The 17,080-nt window shown below is 41.0% G+C and overlaps 1 protein-coding gene across 1 annotated transcript; it reads right to left on the bottom strand.

Annotated features, from left to right (window-relative positions):
- Window positions 1–4,175: 4,175 nt before the first annotated feature.
- Window positions 4,176–16,872, bottom strand: LOC110496361 (LIX1-like protein). Its single transcript, XM_021572217.2, has 7 exons — window positions 16,331–16,872; window positions 15,053–15,216; window positions 10,619–10,759; window positions 10,328–10,423; window positions 9,320–9,397; window positions 5,062–5,316; window positions 4,176–4,507 (listed from the first exon to the last, which is right to left on the bottom strand). The coding sequence occupies exons 1-6, from the start codon at window positions 16,650–16,652 to the stop codon at window positions 5,062–5,064; spliced, it is 1,056 nt and encodes a 351-aa protein (XP_021427892.1). The 5' UTR covers window positions 16,653–16,872; the 3' UTR covers window positions 4,176–4,507.
- Window positions 16,873–17,080: the final 208 nt, after the last annotated feature.

Genomic DNA, 17,080 nt, shown 5'->3' with positions numbered 1-17,080 from the left:
CTTAGTGTATGTAAACTTCTGACCCACTGGAATTGTGATACAGTGAACTATATGTGAAATAATCTGTCTGTAAACAATTGTTGGAAAAATTACTTATGTCGTGCACAAAGTAGATGTCCTAACTGACTTGCCAAAACTATATTTTGTTTACAAGAAATTTGTGGAGTGGTTGAAAAACTAGTTTTAATGACTCCAACCTAAGTGAATGTAAACTTCCGACTTCAGCTGTATAATGCTCAGACAAGAGAGTTGTAGTAAAAAGTACATGGAATTTATACTCTTTTGGGTTATCATAACTTTAACTGACTAAAATCCTTAAACATGCATTGAGTTATAGCTGGTGACACACAACCAAAACTAACTGAATGTATGGACCCTGGGTTAAAATGTAGTGCTTTAGAATGGAGGTGACCTGACCATTTTCTTTTTCTAACTCACTCGACACTTTGTTGAACTAGAGTTGTCAAATTTTAAAGTGCTTTCATTTCTAAAACGGGAAAATAGTTAAATATGAAAATATCCTGAAAGTAAAAGGTGACATTTTGTACTGTCGCATCATGTAAAACATTTGATCTCACTTCCAAAATGCTGGAGTATAGAGCCAAATTAAAAGTTTAAGCTTCACTGTCAAAATAAATACGTAGGTGAGTGTATAGTGTGTACTATAACACTGAAATGAATGGCAGTTTATAAAAAAAAAATGTCACTGTACACTTTAAGAGGTAATGGACATTTGTTTCCTTCATCCTCCTGAAACAGCTTGCCAGCGGAGGCGACAGTGGTACATGTTGCCAGGAAGGAGATTAGCCCTCAGACCTGTAGGCTTTCCCTGAGCCTCGACCCACCGCACTGCCAGAGTTGCATCTCCTCTGAGACTCAGCTGGTCTGCGGACACTTCAACTGTGACCAGTGCAGGGGACGCATTGTTAACCAGGCTTTCAAGGACATCGAGGGCCTCTGGAGCTACCCCAGTCCTACAGTATGTGCAACTCTATCTGTCAGTTAGGAGGCACAGTGCCTGAACCACGGATCTGCAGTAATAGCCCTCCCACTGTGTCTGTGGACTTCAACGACCCCCTCCTCTGAGACTTGACGTAGGACAGGAGAAAGGCACTTCGGAGTCTGTTTATGTGGAAAAACAGACTTAATCTGAGATTGTTTTTCTTTAGCAGAGCTGATTTTGTCATGAGGAAGTGTGTTCCAGCAAACTACATTTTCATTCATTCATAATGGAAGGCATTGGAAGCAGTGAGTTGTTTTTGACTGCTTTATTGCATTTTATGTATATAAATCGAAATACAAACCTACACGGAGTAAAAAAAAGTAACAATTTAAAACGGGTCATATAAAATACATAAGAACAGTATAAAACAAATAAAAGTTTATATAGATAACATTTTGCTATAATGGATTTATGAATCATGCACATCTTGATAAGCTAGAAGGCAGGGTAATAACAAAAAGATTGCCGCCTGTGTTAAAAGGAATTACACTCAAGCGTTAGTCCCACGTTATATTAAGCGTCGCCTAATAACTCAGTTAGTAGAGCATGGCGCTTGCAACGCCAGGGTTGTGGGTTCGTTTCCCACAGGGGACCAGTATGAAAAAAAAGTCAGAAAATGTATGCACTCACTACCAAAAATCACTCTTGATTAGAGTGTCTGCTAAATGTCAAAAAAATATATGTAATTACACACAGGTTCAGTGTAGGTACACATTTTATCAATCTGGATACAAATTACATGTGTAAAATTTTTGCAACAAACTGAAATTGATTGGGTTAAAACAGGCAACAGTACTCTTACAATAATGTGAACAATGTACCTGCCAATGTAATTACAACCAGGTAAGATTGGTAGTTTTAGTTATACTTTATATAAAAGTGGGAACCAAACAGTAAACAACTTAATTCCTTAAGTACAAAGTTTATTTTGACAATGTATATGTTAATGGCAGCCAGACAATTGCCATAACAACCATGGGTAACTCACCATACATTTATTTAAAATGTACATTTATTTTTTGGTCCTTTTTATTTATCTATAGAAGGGTATTACTGCCAAAATGCCTCAATATTTTATTTATTTTTTTACCTTGAGAGTAATTTGTAGTTCGGGGGAAAGTGTAATCCATATATTCCTACAAACACTTACATTTGTGCACTGTGTATGCTAGGTTTTTGTTTTGCACACAATTCTCACATTAGAGTTGTTAATGTCAATGCACTGGTCAATCCACATATCAGTATCGTCTAAATTACTTTAAGTGTTAGCCAAATAGAGTTTAAAATGAATGATAACGCTGAACGATTAAGCTGCATTAAGAGCAGTTTTTCCAACACTGCTGGATAACTGACATTCTTGTGAATGATCCATTCTAACAAGTAAAACAAGGCAATTCAGTTTGAATCTGTGAAGCGGTTCTTTCTTTGCAAATAAGGCTGGCTATTACTTAAGATACTCTACAGATATAGGATCTTAATTTGACCTGTATTTTCACAGCAAAACAATCCTGCAGCAACAAGATATGAACATTTTGTCCATAATATTCTTGATCAGTGGTTCGGCTATTATCTGGCCAAAAGTATGAAAAGTGCAATGCTATTAATATGTGTGTTGGTTTGAATTTATATAAATCACAAAGCTCATCTGCATTTTTTGCAGTGCAGGGAAATTCTTAGCAACAAAAGAGTGATCAAATTAAGATCCAAAGTCTGTATATAAGATCAGTAATGTAATAGCTATTCATACACACACACATATACATACATATATATATATATATATCACACACACAGTTGAAGTCGGAAGTTTACAAACACTTAGTTTGGAGTCATTAAAATGGAGTCATTTTTCAACAACTCCACAAATTTCTTGTTAACATACTATAGTTTTGGCAAGTCGGTTAGGACTTTGTGCACGACATAAGTCATTTTTCCAACAATTCTTTACAGACAGACGATGTCACATATAATTCACTGTATCACAATTCCAGTTGGTCAGATGTTTACATACACTAAGTTGACTGTGCCTTTAAACAGATTGGAATATTCCAGAAAATGATTTCAAGGGTTTAGAAGCTTCTGATAGGCTAATTGACAATTGGAGACCTCCACAAGTCTGCAGCATCCTTGGGAGCAATTTCGAAATGCCTGAAAGTACCACGTTCATCTGTACAAACAATAGAACGCAAGTATAAACACCATGGGACCAAGTAGCCGTCATTCCAGTCAGGAAGGAGATGCATTGTCTCCTAGAAATGAACGTACTTTGGTGAGGAAAATGCAAATCAATCCCAGAACAACAGCAAAGGACCTTGTGAAGATGCTGGAGGAAACGGACACAAAAGTATCTATATCCACAGTAAAACGAGTGCTATATCGACATAACCTGAAAGGCCGCTCAGCAAGGAAGAAGCCACTTCTCCAAAACTGCCATTAAAAAAGCCAGACTATGGTTTGCAACTGCACATGGAGACAAAGATCGTACTTTTTGGAGAAATGTCCTCTGATGTCTGATGAAACAAAAATTGAACTGTTTGGCCATAATGACCATCATTATGTTTGGAGGAAAAAGGTGGAGGCTTGCAAGCCAAAGAACACCATCCCAACCGTGAAGCACGGGGGTGGCAGCATCATGTTGTGGGGGTGCTTTGCTGCAGAAGGAACTGGTGCAATTCACAAAATAGATGGCTTCATGAGGATGGACAATTATGTGGATATAATGGAGCAACATCTCAAGACATCAGCCAGGAAGTTAAAGCTTGATCGCAAATAGGTCTTCCGAATCGACAATGACCCCACGCATACTTCCAAAGTTGTGAAAAAATGGCTTAAGGACAACAAAGTCAAGGTATTGGAGTGGCCATCACAAAGCCCTGACCTCAATCCTATAGAACATTTGTGGACAGAACTGAAAAATTGTGTGGGAGAAAGGAGGCCTACAAACCTGACTCAGTTACACCAGCTCTGTCAGGAGGAATGGGCCAACATTCACCCATATTATTGTGGGTAGCTTGTGGAAGGCTACCCAAAATGTTTGACCCAAGTTAAACAATTAAAGGCAATGCTACCAAATACTAATTGAGTGTATGTAAACTTCTGACCCACTGGGAATGTGAAGAAAGAAATAAAAGCTGAAATAAATCTCTCTACTATTATTCTGACATTTCACATTCTTAAAATAAAGTGGTGATCCTAACTGACCTAAGACAGGGAATTTTTACTAGGATTAAATGTGAGGAATTGTGAAAAACTGAGTTTAAATGTATTTGGCTAAGGTGTATGTAAACCTCCGACTTCCAACTGTATGTGCGTAAATTCTGTAATATTCAAATAACTTTCAAAATCCTTCATGCAGAAAATCTAGTGAGCTAGATTTAAGTGACAGACATTGGTCTATTTTGGTGTGTAAGATCTTTCTGTGACAATATCCTTGAGATGATGTCATGTACAATCATTAGGAAAGGCAGGTCCTGGGATTTAATTCCACCCATGTGGTAGAGTTGTCTACAAGTATAGAAAGGGAATGAGAAGAATGGTAACAGTTCATTATTCCATGTGAATTTCACAAACTGAACAATTTGGCAGCACAAAATGACCTCAATTACTTAAACTTTTATGTAACAATTCTTCAGTCGAGGTCTCGAAGACCCATAGCATGTGCAAGACTTGTCTAAACCAGCGCTAACATATCTGATTCAACTAATCAACTTATTGTCAAGACTTTCATTAGCTGAATCAGGTGTGTTAGCACTGGCTGGAAAAACACTAACTGTTTATAATTCAAAGCTCCTAAATGGCTGCCTTGTTAGCCTCTATCAAATCAATGGTATTGGCCACTGTTCCATCTAAAGCCAGATTCCAAACCAACTTCCTTCCATCTGCCCTTGACTCCGAACGGGCAGATCTGTCGGACTGAATAGGTAAAAGCCATATAGTGGAAGCTATGCAGAGTTACTAGAACTTTTTCCACACCTATGGAGACTTGATAATCACGAGGGGGAAGTCAATGTGGGAAGATAGAAATGAATCTAGTTATGGGGTTGTAATCCAGCGTATACCTAGCAGGTTGAAGGCAGGGTGGCATTGTTGGCTGCACCCAGTTGGCCAACAGCCAGCATCAGGATGTCCTTCTTTTCCTTGTGGAAGCGCAGCTCCTGACCGGCCAGCCTGGCCTCCTCAAGTTCTTGATCTGTTGCCGCCACCTCCTGGGCGATGGTGCTAGCCAAGCCTTGCTCCCGGTTCACCCAATCAGCAGCCATTTGGGTACGCATGTCATCATCCAGCGCCCGATGGGAGTAGTGAGCCAGCACTTCCTGTTAGGGGAAAGCAAAATCAAACATTTGTTTGGCTGAAATGGACCTTCTTCACACCACGGCCTAGATCATTAGAAATTCAGGCTAGCTGGGTAGGAAGTGCTCCATGAAATCATTATTTTTGAACAGTACTGGTTTCCTAGCAGTGCAGGTTTGATTTAGTTCCAGATGATGTTAAATGATCCAGAAATGCCTGGACATGAAATGACCTGGAACCACAAATTTTGTGCACAATAAGCAAGCTACATGGCCAGCAATAACATCAATTCACATGAGGAATGTGAGACATCTGGAAGCGCTAATTACTCCAGTGGCTCAGCTCCTCTCCTTAACCATTGAGATGAAAGGCATAAGGCCAGTGAATTAATATACTAGAGGTCGACCGATTATGAATTTTCAACGCCAATACCGATACCGATTATGGGAGGACCAAAAAAGCCGATACCGATTAATCGGACAATTTTTATTTTTTATTTGTAATAATGACAATTACAACAATACTGAATGAACACGTATTTGAACTTAATATAATACATAAAAATCAATTTAACTTCATAAATAATGAAACATGTTCAATTTGGTTTAAATAATGCAAAAACAAAGTGTTGGAAAAGAAAGTAAAAGTGCAATATGTGCCATGCAAGAAAGCTAACATTTAAGTTCCTTGCTCAGAACATAACATATGAAAGCTGGTGGTTCCTTTTAACATGAGTCTTCAATATTCCCAGGTAAGAGGTTTTAGATTGTAGTTATTATAGGACTATTTCCCTCTATACCATTTGTATTTCATTAACCTTTGACTATTGGATGTTCTTATAGGCACTTTAGTATTGCCAGTGTAACAGTATAGTTTCCATCCCTCTCCTCGCTCCTCCCTGGGCTCGAACCAGGAACACAATGACAACTGCCACCCTCGAAGCAACGTTACCCATGCAGAGCAAGGGGAACAACTACTCCAAGACTCAGAGCGAGTGATGTTTGAAATGCTATTAGCGTGCACCCCACTAACTAGCTAGCCATTTCACATCGGTTACACCAGCCTCATCTCGGGAGTTGATGAGCTGTTTATGACTTCAAGCCTAACGCTTGAAGCATTGCGAAGAGCTGCTGACAAACGCACGAAAGTGCTGTTTGAATGAATGCTTACGAGCCTGCTGCTGCCTACCACCGCTCAGTCAGATACTTGTATGCTTGTATGCACAGTCAGATTATATGCAACGCAGGACACGCTAGATAAACTAGTAATATCATCAACCATGTGTAGTTAACTAGTGATTATGATTGATTGATTGTTTTTTATAAGATAAGTTTAATGCTAGCTAGCAACTTACCTTACTGCATTTGCGTAATAGGCAGTCTCCTCGTGGAGTGCAATGAGAGGCATGTGGTTAGAGCGTTGAACTAGTTAACTGTACGGTTGCAAGATTGGATCCCCCGAGCTGACAAGGTGAAGATCTGTCGTTCTGCCCCTGAACGAGGCAGTTAACCCACCGTTCCTAGGCTGTCATTGAAAATAAGAATGTGTTCTTATTATGTGTTCTTATCTCCGAGTATCCATCATCCCTCACATGTTGTTGCCCATCCTCACAGCCTGTGGCCTGCCCATCAGGAAGTCCACAATCCAGCTGCAGAGGATGTGTCCAGATCCAGGGCTCTGAGCTTGGTGTCAAGCTTGGAGGGAACAATAGTGTTGAATGTTGATATGTAGTCGATGAGCAACATTCTCACATACAGTAGGTGTTCCTCTTGTCAAGATGTGTTAAGGCCATGTGAATAGCAATGGAAATGGATCTGTTGGAGCGATAGGCAAATTGGAGTGGGTCCAGTGTGCCTTGTGGGCCATGACCAGATTCTTGAAGCACTTTATAATGCCTGAGGTGAGCGGTACGTGGCGTTTCTCATTTGGGCATGTCACCTTGGGCACTGGGACGGTGGTGGTCTCCTTGGGCACTGGGACGGTGGTGGTGGACTACAGCCTGGGACAGAGTCAGGTTAAAGATGTCTGAGAAGATGCCCGGCAACTGGTCAGCACACATCTGAGGATGCGGCCAGGGAAGCTATCTGGTCCGGCGAATTTGTGAGTATTCACTCAAGAGTTTTCCTCACATCAGCCTTGGAGAGCGAAAGCTGCTCCGGACGACCATGTGCGAGAGTCTTCCTGGATGGCTCAGTATTGTCTGCCTCGAAGTGAGCATAGAATGTGTTAAGCTTGTCTGGGATGGAGGCTTCGATGGGCACTACAGCTGGATTTTCCTTTATAGTCTGTGATATTCTGTAGTCCTTGCCACATGCGACATGAATCTCAGTTGTCAAACATAAATTCAAGTTTGCATCTCTACTGTCTTTTATCGTCCCTAATGGATTTGCGGAGCTCGTACCTGCTTGCCTTGTACACATTGCGCATCACCAAGTCATTGTGGTTCATTCTGCGGACATTGAATGCTGCAGTACGGGCTGTTAGCACTTAACGGATATCTCTGTTCATCCAGGGTTTTTGGTTGTGGTATGTCCGGATTTTTATTGTGGGTACATCCTCATCAACACATTTCTTAATGAAGCCTGTGACTGATGATGTACAGTCAGTGGCGAGTTTACTAGGTACACCACCCCATTCACCAAAATTGTTAGCTTCTACAGACAATGAGTCACGTGGCTGTGGCTTGCTATATGAAGCAGGCAGACAGTATCTCTGAAACGTCCGGCCTCCTGGGCTTTTCACGCACGACAGTGTCTAGGTTTTACTGAGAATTTTGCGACAAACAAAAACATCCAGTCAGCGGCAGTCCTGTGGGTGAAAACAGCTCGTTGATCAGAGGTCGAAGGAGGATGGCAAGAATAGTGCAAGGTAACAGGTGGGCCACACACAGGAAAATAACGGCACATTAGAACAGCGGTGTGCAGAACGGCATCTCAGAACGCACAACTCGTTGGTCCTTGTCACAGATGGTCTATTGCAGCAGACAACCACACCATGTTCCACTCCTATCAGCTAAAAACAAAAAGAAACAGCTCCAGTGAGCACACGATCACCAACACTGAGGTGTGGAAAAACATAGCTTGGTCCGATGAATCTCAGTTCCTGTTGCGTAAATGCGAATGGCAGAGTCAGGATTTGGCGTAAGCAGTCTATGGACCCATCCTGCCTGGTGTCAACAGTACAGGCTGGTGGTGGTGGTGTGATGGTGTGGGGAATGTTTTCCCGGCACATGCTAGGTCTTTTAATACCAATTGAGCAACGTTTCCATGCTCTGAAGAATTCAGGCTGTTTTGGAGTCAAAGGGGGGTCTGAGATGCGTTCCGAGATGACCACCTTTGTACTGCGCCGTTATTTGCCTGTTCGATTCTTGCCATTCTCTTAGAACTCTCATCAATGATATGTTTTCGCCCACAGGACTGCCGCTGACTGGACATTTTTTGGTTAACCCTAAACACTGTCATGTGTGAAAAGTCCAAGAGGCAGGACGTTTCTGAGATAGTGTAACTTTCGCGCCTGGCACCGATGATTATACTACGCTCAAAGCCTGTCTGCCTGCTTTATATAGCAAGCCACGGCCACGTGACTCACTGTCTGTAGGAGCGAACCATTTTTGTGAAGAGGGTGGTGTACCTAATAAAACGGGCCACAGTGTATATTTCCACACTATGAGGAATACTGTAAAATTGTGATAATGAGGATAATGCACTTTAAGTGTAAGAGCTGTTTGAAAAGACTGCATGACATTTCAGCCTGTTTTGGTGGGAGGGAATTGTGGCCTTCCATGGTAACATCACCATGCGGTAAATTAGTTAAGACAAATAAGAATGTTCCAAACCTAATTTTCAGTTTTCCCCTCTCCACTCAGACCACAGCTATATAGACAGCTATTTTTGCTTTAAATTAAAATGGTTGAAAATAAACAATCAGAGTAAGGTACTTATTTGTTACCCAGAAATGATTTGATATTGAAATAAAAACAACTGCATTGGACCTTTAAACAGTACTCTTATCCAAATGAGTTCTTACTTGACGGGAGCATTGTCTCTCTCTCATGGCCTTCAGGCTTCCATTCCAGTGCAGCAGCTGAAAGACTGTCATCAATTCCTGAAAGGAAAACACAGTTCAGCATCGACAAGAAGCATTTCTGTGTGCCTGTGCTGATGGAGAGGACAATATCAAGTTTGATTGTCATCGCAAGAAAGCACGTTTTTATTGTCAAAGTCACAAGATTTGTTGATGTTTTTAGGGGGAGCTAACAGGGAGAAAGGTCTATAGCTAACATTCATTTGTTTGCATGTATAGAACCCTAAATCATGAGCTGTGGTTTAGCAAAGACCAATCCATGCATTAGATCAGTGGATATGGATGACAAACAATGAAAGAGTGGAGGCCAGCAATACAGTCCAGATTTGTTTGGCGGACCCACAAGCTCTCATACGCAATTCCTAGAACCACAGAGAATACATGGTTTCTGCTACTATTCTCTTCTTCACGCATGATGGTCCCATCATCCCTCACATTCATGTAGTGGGTCTAATATTCTAGTCCTTGAAATCTACAGTTGATTCCTGATAAGTGCACTTTGGAGTACAAACTCTAAGTGAGCTGCAGTTCTCAAGTCCCAGTTCAATGGCTGTACATTGTTCTATTTGCTTCTGAAACTGGCATGCTCTGCTTTAGTTCATGTGGTCATGAGTTTTATACCATTGCATTTATCAAGTTCTACTGTATAGTTTTTTCATTCAACCTGGGAAACCAGATTAATAGGTCATGAAGCAGAGGTGATTAAGCCAAACAACTTTGATAAACACTCAGAAATAACTTGTAGTTTTCTTTATGAACTGGAAATACAGAGCTAAATGAGAATATAGTTATCGGTCTGCTTTGTGTAATTACCCATAGTTAGTGGCAGCAACATTCCTAAACTAGCCTCATATACAGTCCAACCTATTCATTATCTTAAGTATCATTGCAGTAACATCCACTGTATCATTACAAGTAATCCAACTTTGCGTTCCTTCATCCTCTATTTACCTGAAACTCCAGCATTGACTTTCCTTTGTTGGACTCCAGCATGAAGCGAAACGCCCCGATACCTGTGCTGGGGTTGTCTGCCTCTTCTCGGTTTCCCTGTAAAAGACAAGTAGAGTCCAATCATCCAGTCTTATTCTCCTTAAGAGCCCAATCAGATTAAAATCTTACCCTCATAAGGACGTGACCTTTTAATTAATAAGAGCTACAGTAAAGACTATATTAAATACCAGTGCTCACTACTACTGTTAATGTCAGTCATTTTATCTGAAAAACACATTCAATGACACTCACATTAAAGGAGGCCAGCGCCTCACATACACTCTTCTCAATGAAGTCATCTGTGATGCGGCGGGAAGGATGCTCGTTGAAAACCGAGTTCATCAGAGCGATTTTGGCAGCACTACGTCTTGCCTCAGCCTTGGTTGGACAAAACTGCCGAAAGTAAAGCATATTTAGTACTTTTCTGAATGGTCCCCCAAAAATATATGTAGCCTATGGCACAAAGCATTATGTGAGACATGGATACATGCAATATCATATCTGGAAGATGGTTAGGTCAAATTATTGTATGGATCTTCTGGAAGTCATTTAAAAGTGCATTTTAATAGTGACATTTTTTGTTGTTGAAAGATTATGCATGTGAAAATGTTAATCTTTTCTTATTTATATTTCATAATTACATTGAAGTAATATCAATGCTTCCACTTCATTGCTATTATCTCAAAGAAAGAAAGAGAGTTAGGAAGGATAGGGGCAAGAGAGGCTCTGTGCAAAAGGGATGAGTGGGAGAATGTGGGGAGGGGTTTCACAGCTCCTTCTAAGCTCAATGTTTGGCTCTAATAACAACCAGATGAGCCACCCACCAGATGAGTTTCCCATCCAAGTATGCATTGCAGCCAGGCAATTCGAAGAGAGGAAGAAATGGCAAAACATGTCATTCTCCCATGGAACATTCTGTTAGGCACAATGCTCAAGTTGTCTAATATTTACTGTATGATTTAGAATTTAAAATAACATTTGAAAAAAATAAGAATGTACATTAAAGGAGTCTTTACTATTTCAATAATACTGTGGATTATTTAACAAAGATAGGAATATGGCTTGTACTGTATGTAATTATGTATACAAGTTTATAGATAGATAATGAACTTGTCAACAGCCAAATGTGGTTTCCTATATCATGAATTCAGTTAAACTTGAATTTCCGTATAAAGTTTTTTTTTAATGCTAAGCCTGAAGACAAGTAGGGTCCTACACCAGGGATCATCAACTAGACTCAGCCGTGGGCCGATTTCTTCTTGAGCGGATGGTTGGGGGGCCGAAACATAATTACAAATAATTTGTAGACTGCAAATTGACCGCAAGAAGCCTAAACAGATATAATGTTTGACTAAAACATAACCATTTCAAACCTGGTTTACATTTGCATACGGTCACGTCTCTCTATTATGTGTGGGAATACTTGGGAACAGATTTCTTAAATTAAAATAACTTGGAGTTGATTTCCTGGTGTTTTTACAGTCTTATGTCCACCAATGAAAATCAGTTGGAGAAAGCTGTCCTACACCTTGCTAACATGTTTGTAATGGACCCAACTGCCCAGAGTTATTGATGTGGCAGTGTGTTTTACCTCAGCAAAGGTTCAGATCCAGGGATTATTATTTTAGATTTGCCAATGGTTAGCTATTGAATTTAATCTTGGTTTGTAATCCTGATGGGAGGCAGCAAACTGCTTTAATCTGGGATTCACAGTATACATACTATACCATTCACCAAGAGCAGCCTGAAGCTGGAGACTTATCACTCTCCATTTATTTTCTCTTCAGCTAACAGTTCTCTTTTTTTCTGTATACTGCAATTCAGCCATTAGCTGTGAGTGTGTTCAAGCCCCCCAACCAATAATAATAAAAACTTGATGTATACAGTACCAGTCAAAAGTTTGGACGCACCTACTCATTCAAGGGTTTTTCTTTATTTTTACTATTTTCTACATTGTAGAATAATAGTGAAAACATCATCACTATGAAATAACACATATGGAATCATGTTGTAATCAAAAAAGACTGTTGGAAAAGCATTCCAGGTGAAGCTGGTTGAGAGAATGTCAAGCTTGTACAAAGCTGTCAAGGCAAAGGGTTGTTACTTTGAAGAATCTCAAATATAAAATATATTTTGATTTGTTTAACACTTTTTTTTGTTACTACTTGATTCCATTGGTGATACTTCATAGTGTTGATGTCTTCACTATTATTCTACAATGTAGAAAATAGTAAAAATAAATAAAAACCTTTGAATGGGTAGGTGTGTCCAAACTTTTGACTGGTACTGTATATACACACATATACACACACTTCAACTGTTCTGCTCAAGTTATAAACTACAGTGGGGAGAACAAGTATTTGATTTAGCAGGTTTTCCTACTTACAAAGCATGTAGAGGGCTGTAATTTTTATCATAGGTACACTTCAACTGTGAGAGGTGGAATCTAAAACAAAAATCCAGAAAATCACATTGTATGATTTTTAAGTAATTCATTTGCATGTTATGACATAAGTATTTGATCACCTACCAACCAGTAAGAATTCCAGCTCTCACAGACCTGTTAGTTTTTCTTTAAGAAGCCCTCCTGTTCTCCACTCATTACCTGTATTAACTGCACCCGTTTGAACTCGTTACCCGTATAAAAGACACCTGTCCACACAATCAAACAGACTCCAACCTCTCCACAATGGCCAAGACCAGAGAGTTGTGTAAGGACATCAGGGATACAATTGTAGACCTGCACAAGGCTGGGATGGGCTACAGGACAATAGGCAAGCAGCTTGGTGAGAAGGCAACAACTGTTGCGGCAATTATTCGAAAATGGAAGAAGTTCAAATGACAGTCAACCACCCTCGGTCTGGGGCTCCATGCAAGATCTCACCTCGTTGGGCATCAATGATCATGAGGAAGGTGAGGGATCAGCCCAGAATTACACGGCAGGACCTGAAGAGAGCTGGGACCACAGTCTCAAAGAAAACCATTAGTAACACACTACGCCGTCATGGATGAAAATCCTGCAGCACAAGCAAAGTCCCCTTGCTCAAGCCAGCGCATGTCCAGGCCCGTCTGAAGTTTGCCAATGACCATCTGAATGATCCAGAGGAGGAATGGGAGAAGGTCATGTGGTCTGATGAGACAAAAATAGAGCTTTTTGGTCTAAACTCCACTCACCGTGTTTGGAGGAAGAAGGATGAGTACAACCCCAAGAACACCATCCCAACCGTGAAGAATGGAGGTGGAAACATCATTCTTTGGGGATGCTTTTCTGCAAAGGGGACAGGACGACTGCACCGTATTGGGGGGAGGATGGATGGGGCCATGTATCGCGAGATCTTGGCCAACAACCTCCTTCCCTCAGTAAGAGCATTGAAGATGGGTCGTGGCTGGGTCTTCCAGCATGACAACGACCCGAAACACACAGCCAGGGCAACTAAGGAGTGGCTCCGTAAGAAGCATCTCAAGGTCCTGGAGTGGCCTAGCCAGTCTCCAGACCTGAACCCAATAGAAAATCTTTGGAGGGAGCTGAAAGTCCGTATTGTCCAGCGACAGCCCCGAAACCTGAAGGATCTGGAGAAGGTCTGTATGGAGGAGTGGGCCAAAATCCCTGCTGCAGTGTGTGCAAACCTGGTCAAGAACTACAGGAAACATATGATCTCTAATTGCAAACAAAGGTTTCTGTACCAAATATTAAGTTCTGCTTTTCTGATGTATCAAATACTTTTGTCATGCAATAAAATTCTAATGAATTACTTAAAATCATACAATGTGATTTTCTGGATTTTTGTTTTAGATTCTGTCTCTCACAGTTGAAGTGTACCTATGATAAAAATTAGACCTCTACATGCTTTGTAAGTAGGAAAACCTGCTAAATCGGTAGTGTATCAAATACTTGTTCTCCCCACTGTATGTAAAACATGCAACGATGCCTTTTAACTTGATTAGTTACTTAGGCCAGATTTATCAAGAGTGTGAGCCGTAAGTCCCGGCAACATCCGGGTCATGTTCATAAGGCACCAAACAGACTGAAACTCGGAGGGACTACATGGACTTCTCTAATAAGAAACGCACATTTTCGTGATTCAGAGGAATCACATACAAAAAATGTATGTACTCACTGTACAGTAAGTCCCTTTGGATAAAAGTGTCTGCTGCTCTAAGTGTCATATGCTTCCAGCAGATTATGGGTGCACAGTTAGAAGTTTGCAAACATTGACACTACATAAACATTGTTTTCAATTGCACAACGTTTTGCTACAGTGTGCCCCAATAAACATGAACCAGGCCAAATTTTTCTCTTGCTCTCACTTGACATTTCTCATGACAGTCCAGAAGAGGCTCCCAGTGATTGACATTTGATCTGAAAATCCGGGGCAATGTACTAAAGGAAATGAGGTCAGATTGGCAGAATTGATTTGGGTGGGAGCTTTAGTGCATGAGTAGGGTTGTATGGCCGGATAAATCACTAATGTCATGGCCGTATAAGGAAGTAAGGCTAATTCATGCAGCTACACCAACGCAATGTCAAACCATTATATTGTACTGTTGTGGTAAAAATAAAGACAATTTTCAAGCACTTTCTCTAAATCAGTGATACTATACAGGGGGCCTTCCACCTGAGGCGCAAACCAACGTTTTAGTGCCAACAACTATATTGAGAACACCTACGGCCACAGGTTAGCTCACCTGGAAACTTCCAAAGCAGCTTCCCCCTGGAAGACTGACGTAACAAACATAGGGTGGGTTGTTTGATGGGACCATCTCGTACACCACCAGCGCCCCATTCCTGAGGTCTGCCCCTCTTGACTGCTTCATCTGCCAGAACTCTTGCAAGGCTTCCACCACATTCACTGGAGGAGACATAAAATGACACAGCTTAATGTTCACTGGAGGAGACATAAAATGACACAGCTTAATGTTCACTGGAGGAGACATAAAATGACACAGCTTAATGTTCACTGGAGGAGACATAAAATTATAGTTTAACGTTCCTCTGCATGGTGTCTTAAAGGCTGACTCAGCGATATGACAGATGCAGAAAGTAAACGGCATAGTGGGCTAATTTCCGCAACAGGTAAGACGGTTGAAGTGCGAGGCTCAACTTCTCCACTGTTTTGGTCCTGTGGCTACCACGCTGTGACAGTGTGAAGTGAACCCATGCACAGGCGTATACTGTGTGTGACTGTGAAAGCGAAGTCTTGCATCTCACTCATGTCAATATCTCAAGTTCTAATTGCTGAGTTTACCTTTAAATATGGTCTGGTGTTCTCAATTGGCATGCAGGTTTGGATTTAAGAAAGGATAAAAGTGGCACAGTGGGTTATTACATACGAGTGAGCATTAACACTACTTTTGTACATATATGGATATAGCCAAAAACATCCTGTTTATTTTAAAAGTAAACAACAAGGAACAACCCACTGACAGACACTGAACTGAATGAAGCTGTCCGAATTGTGTTGACTTTCAACACAGTTATAATAGTCCACATAAACTAAAAATGAATGAAGAGTATGTAACATCATACTACTTCTGTAAATGAAAATTTAACAGGTCTATCTACTCACATTTAATTGATTGGGTTTTTGGATGATAGTATGACATGTTGGCTAGGCCTAGTTTAAAGCATTGTGGGTGACTTGAAGTGTCAAATGTCGGATGGAGTGCCCAAATGCTATTTAAATTGAGCACACACTGTATCCTGTAGTCATTAGGCTAGACATGAAAAAAATATAGGCTATAATAAACTCGGTATGTTCATGTAGCCTACTGTTAGAAACTGAATGGTCAGTTTTGGTGACACAATCTGCATGTTGCACATGCACTACTAGGCTATTTTAATCCCATTTCTTATTTTAATCACAGTTACAGTGGGTTACATTTTAACCACGACTAGTTGCATTTCAATCACGACCAGGGAAAGTCGGAGGACATACATTCTGCGACTAATTTTTTCCAGGTTACCTCTGCCATAGCCCTGCGTATGCTTCGCAAAACTCCTAACAACAGCCTCCACCGCCTCCTTCAAAACCGCCGGGTTCCCTGGATTACATAGACCGAATCCAGCCATCCCTGTTCCGAGCCCCGCACTCCCAATAGTGCCGTGAATACTGTGCAGTTGAAGCGGCGGAGGCGGCCCAGAGGAAGCACATAAAGAGGCCGGGGGAGGCAGTAGAGGTGCGGTTGGCATTGTAACCCCAGGCCGGAGAGAAGACCGTAGGGTCCCAGTCGATCCAGCTCCAAATCCTATCCCTGGTTGAAGTCGCTGAGTGCGGATAGATTCCATTGTTGAAGCGTAAACGTCAACAGTATGGGGTAATAGAGAAATTTCGTGATGAAAATACTGGTTTCCCCGCTGATATTGTAATGGAAAATGAAAACAACGCAACAAAAAAAGACAGTGATAAATAAAATCACTGTTTTCCTCACGGAGAAAAATGTATCCTGCCAATCCCTTTAGTCTTTGTGAGGATTAGGTTTAGGCTGCTTGGCTGTCAATCTTGGAGTAGGGGCGGAGACATCAGAGACGTGAAAATGGGGAGCTGTGAATGGGCCATTTACTGTAACCAAAACTGTAAAGGAATTCTGTGGCTAGTGTGATTTAAATTGCTATACATTGGAAAAATAGTGGCTACATAAGTTTTTGGTAAATGACCGTGACAGCACACTATTCTTTAACCATAAAAGCAACACACACTGTCTATCCATCCATTC

The sequence above is a fragment of the Oncorhynchus mykiss genome, chromosome 18, assembly GCF_013265735.2.
Source record: "Oncorhynchus mykiss isolate Arlee chromosome 18, USDA_OmykA_1.1, whole genome shotgun sequence".
In the NCBI taxonomy this organism is placed as follows: domain Eukaryota; kingdom Metazoa; phylum Chordata; class Actinopteri; order Salmoniformes; family Salmonidae; genus Oncorhynchus; species Oncorhynchus mykiss.
Note: the sequence above shows the minus strand (reverse complement) of the source record. Positions and strands in the feature narration are given on the sequence as shown.